The sequence below is a fragment of the Octopus bimaculoides genome, chromosome 3 (assembly GCF_001194135.2).
Source record: "Octopus bimaculoides isolate UCB-OBI-ISO-001 chromosome 3, ASM119413v2, whole genome shotgun sequence".
Lineage (NCBI taxonomy): Eukaryota > Metazoa > Mollusca > Cephalopoda > Octopoda > Octopodidae > Octopus > Octopus bimaculoides.
Window position 1 is genome coordinate 36,182,108 of NC_068983.1, and position 3,665 is coordinate 36,185,772.

Sequence of the window (3,665 nt, forward strand, 5' to 3'; positions counted from 1 at the left end):
ATATTTCAGTAATTGACCAGTTAACGATGTTGAAACTGTAAGTCACGACTGGTATGGCTAGAGCATTGATCGCTTCGATCCTGTTTCTCGCGTTCAGCTCTGTCTTCAGTATTGCTCTCACCCTGCGATAACATTCTCTTCTGATCCTTTCCCTCATCATCATCATCATCATCATCATTATTATTATTATTATTATTATTATTATTATTATTATTATTATTACTATTATTATTATTACTATTATTATTATTATTATTATTATTATTATTATTATTATTATTATAATAATAATAATAATAATAATAATAATAATAATAATATCTTCTTGTTTCACCAGAACATTGGATCATATCCAATCCAAACCTTTCAAAGTTGCCTCTACACCAGAAATTGGCAATTTTGTTTTGTATCATTTCCCTTTCATAGAATCATAGATAGCTTATTGATCCCCATCATGCAATTTTAAAAAATAAATTTAAAGAGTATAATTAATAAAATGCCTTGTTTTAAAAGCAATAATTCATTTATTCTTTTGTATCATTCTCACATTTTTTATCACAAATATTAAAAAAAAATCTAGCAAAAGTACTTAATGAAATTGATAAAGAATAAAAATTCAGTCATAGTATACGAATATTATATGAAATTGGAATATCTAATGAGAGACATGTGTTGATAAATAGGAGTTATTGCATTGATATTTAGTTGAAAATTAGTGAATTTTAACCTTAAATTATCATGCTCCCTTAAAGCTCAGGTGTTTATCGATCTCTTGAATAGTTAATCCCTGTTGTACATGGTTGTTTGAAATGCTAGAAATAGCAAACAAATCTCCTTGAAATCTACAGTTTTTTTTTTTTTAAGAGAACGTCTAGTGGTTCTGTAAAAAGGCAGGATGATCATAACTGGAATGCTTTTGTTCATAGGTATGATCGATTAGGGTTCGCATGGAACTAAACAACAATAACAAGAATAAAAACTAATCCTCTGAACCAAGATTTAACTGATCCTTAACTCTTGCCCCCTATCATATCCTCCTTCCTCCCTTCTATTTATTTCATTGATTAAAATCAAGGAAACACGTCAAAATGTCCAAAACATAAAAAACCCCCATAGGAAACTCATGTATCTCACCTTCAAATGAGACGGGTGTAATAGTTAAAATTTACAGGGTAAAAAGTTTCTTAGACTATCTAAAGGGTACCCTTCCCAAATCCGTGTTGTGGGTGGAAGGGATTTTCTAATCCTAACTACACCCACCATCTATATCTCTCAACTTAAAACGATCGATGCCAAGGTGGCGGTATTTGGGTGGGTGCAGGCACTAGAGAGACTGAATAAACATCTAATTCAATACTTAACTGTCAAAATATGCTTGATGTACAATTTCTTCAAAGTTTAGAAAATAACTATAACTGATATAGTTATTACCAATAATTATAATTATAACTATAGGTAATATACTGGAGTTGATAAATAAAGGAAACAATAGAAAATAGTATCTAAGAGAATGAAACCAAACAGCAAAGACAGTATAAATTCTCCCACAGTCAACTTTTTTGTCTTGCATCTTCACCAATTATATATTGTGTCGATCGATTCAACGAATTGAACCCTTAGAAATACCTAGTGAATAGATCGAATACTTCTTGATGATTTTTGTCGATCTACTAAACCCAATTGTTAACGATCTTTCTCAAGAGAAATCAATATTTTGAAATGCCATACCTTTATTTTTTTGTCACCGTCTGTTGTTAATGTTAAAGATTGCAATTCAAATTAACGAACGCTATGTACTCTAATATATTATTAAATATGTTTTAATGATTATCAGATAAAATCGATATACAAACGTATTTCCAAAAATAAACTAGGTAGGGACAAATTACTACGTTTAATAAAATTAAAATAGCTTTAAACCCCACAAAATTGTTCTAACATTGCTGGTGGTGGTGGTGGTAGTCATAGGACAGACGTTGGTATATGTCAGTTAGGGAACAGCTGCATTGGATTGTCTGCTAAAAGTTATTAATAAACACACCACTCATACTTCGGTCTAGTTTCCTAACACGATTCACGATTCATAAATGAGGTCAGCCGGGAAAATGTCAAAGGTGAGAGTCTCGTTTTCATACTTGACACCGGCTTCACGTGGAGTGCGGTGATAGGTTGAAGGCAGCTGGGTTTTCGCTATAGTAAGTGTGTACAGGTTTACAGTTGTCATCGTGTAGTTGTGGCTGGGAAACCTTCCCAATCTCATCAGACCTGCTTCGTTGCATTCCTGCAACTGTAAAAGCTGAAGAACAAATAGGAACCTAATAGAATTAATATGGCTCGAGGGCTACATCGGTGGTTGGTAGCAGTTATTTCTCTATTTGGATTTGTTAGTGTTGTCCTAAGTGACGAAGAAAGCACCCAGTTCGACGTCAAACCCGGAGGACAAGTTAACGATTATGTGAAAGAATGGGTAAATAAATAAACACACTTCTATAATTTAACATCGATATTTTTTACTATTTTCGAAAGTCGATCGTTACTGTTAACACGTGTCATGTACACAAGTTTTGTTTTGATTATAAACCATCTGTTTTCATAGCGGTTTTATCCTTTAACTCACAGCACATACTTAAACAGCTAGAAAACTGCTTTACTGTTTATATATATATATATATATATATATATATATATATATATATATATATATATATAGGCATTCTTTCATTTTGATGTATATATAACTACACACACACACACAATTACAATAATTACAGTGGAAAATAGTTTCGTTGTTAATATAGTTTACTGAAAGATGAATGAGTTCGTGATCAAATTCCACCGAGGTCGACTTTACCTATCATCCCTTCGGGGTCGATAAATTAAGAACCAGTTGCGTACTGAGGTCGATCTAATCGACTGGCCCCCTCCCCCAAATTTTCGGCACTTATGCCTAGAGTAGAAAAATGAGTTCGTGATCTGTTGATCTACGCGGAAATGTTAAATTGTTATTAAATCTGAAGATATATACATTTTACTTCTATCGCAGATATATGTAGCTATATACATTGGTTAAATCCTGGTGTGATAATTTTACATTTGTTTTTTTTTTTATTAGTTACTTATTTGTTTTGTTATAGATGACATCTCTTCCTTTTCCCAGTCAGCTAGTTGTGGCCATACTGGGATACACTGAACAATATTTATATACAGAAATATGAAAACCCAAATAGTTTTTAAATGTTATTCAATGAAAAGGGCAAATCAGAAACCAAGTTGTGATAGTTCTAATATGCACATTTCATTATATTGTCCTAATATCGATTTTTTTTTTACTTTAATAAGCAATCTAACATTATTGATCTTCCCAACTCGAGTCAACGTGACCCAGCTGAGATCCTTACATCAGATTTGCGATATATTAACGGGTATATCTTGAACTCCTGATCGTTTTCTCCCCTTCCTCTATTTCACATATTTGTTCATAATATTTCTATTGCGTTTATTTCATTTCATATATTTCAGTGCATGTACCCAGCAAAAACAAAAACTAACTCCAAACCCTCAGGCGGCGAATTAGCTGAGTTGTTAGATCGTTAGCCAGAATGGTTTCGGGGTATTTCTTGCATTTTGAGTTCAAATCCTACCGATATATATATATATATATATAT

At 32.2% G+C, this 3,665-nt stretch overlaps 2 protein-coding genes across 2 annotated transcripts in view; one reads left to right on the forward strand and one right to left on the reverse strand.

Annotated features, from left to right (window-relative positions):
• The window catches only part of LOC106873906 (DIS3-like exonuclease 2), a 126,009-nt gene that overhangs the window by 106,924 nt on the left and 15,420 nt on the right, over window positions 1-3,665 (reverse strand). The gene's annotated exons all lie outside the window — the stretch shown is intronic.
• LOC106873901 (myeloid-derived growth factor) overlaps window positions 2,150-3,665 on the forward strand; it is a 14,293-nt gene continuing 12,777 nt past the window's right edge. The window contains exon 1 of the mRNA XM_014921432.2: window positions 2,150-2,467. Coding sequence (XP_014776918.1) covers window positions 2,330-2,467 — 138 coding nt within the window. The 5' untranslated portion in view covers window positions 2,150-2,329. The remainder of the gene's footprint in view (window positions 2,468-3,665) is intronic.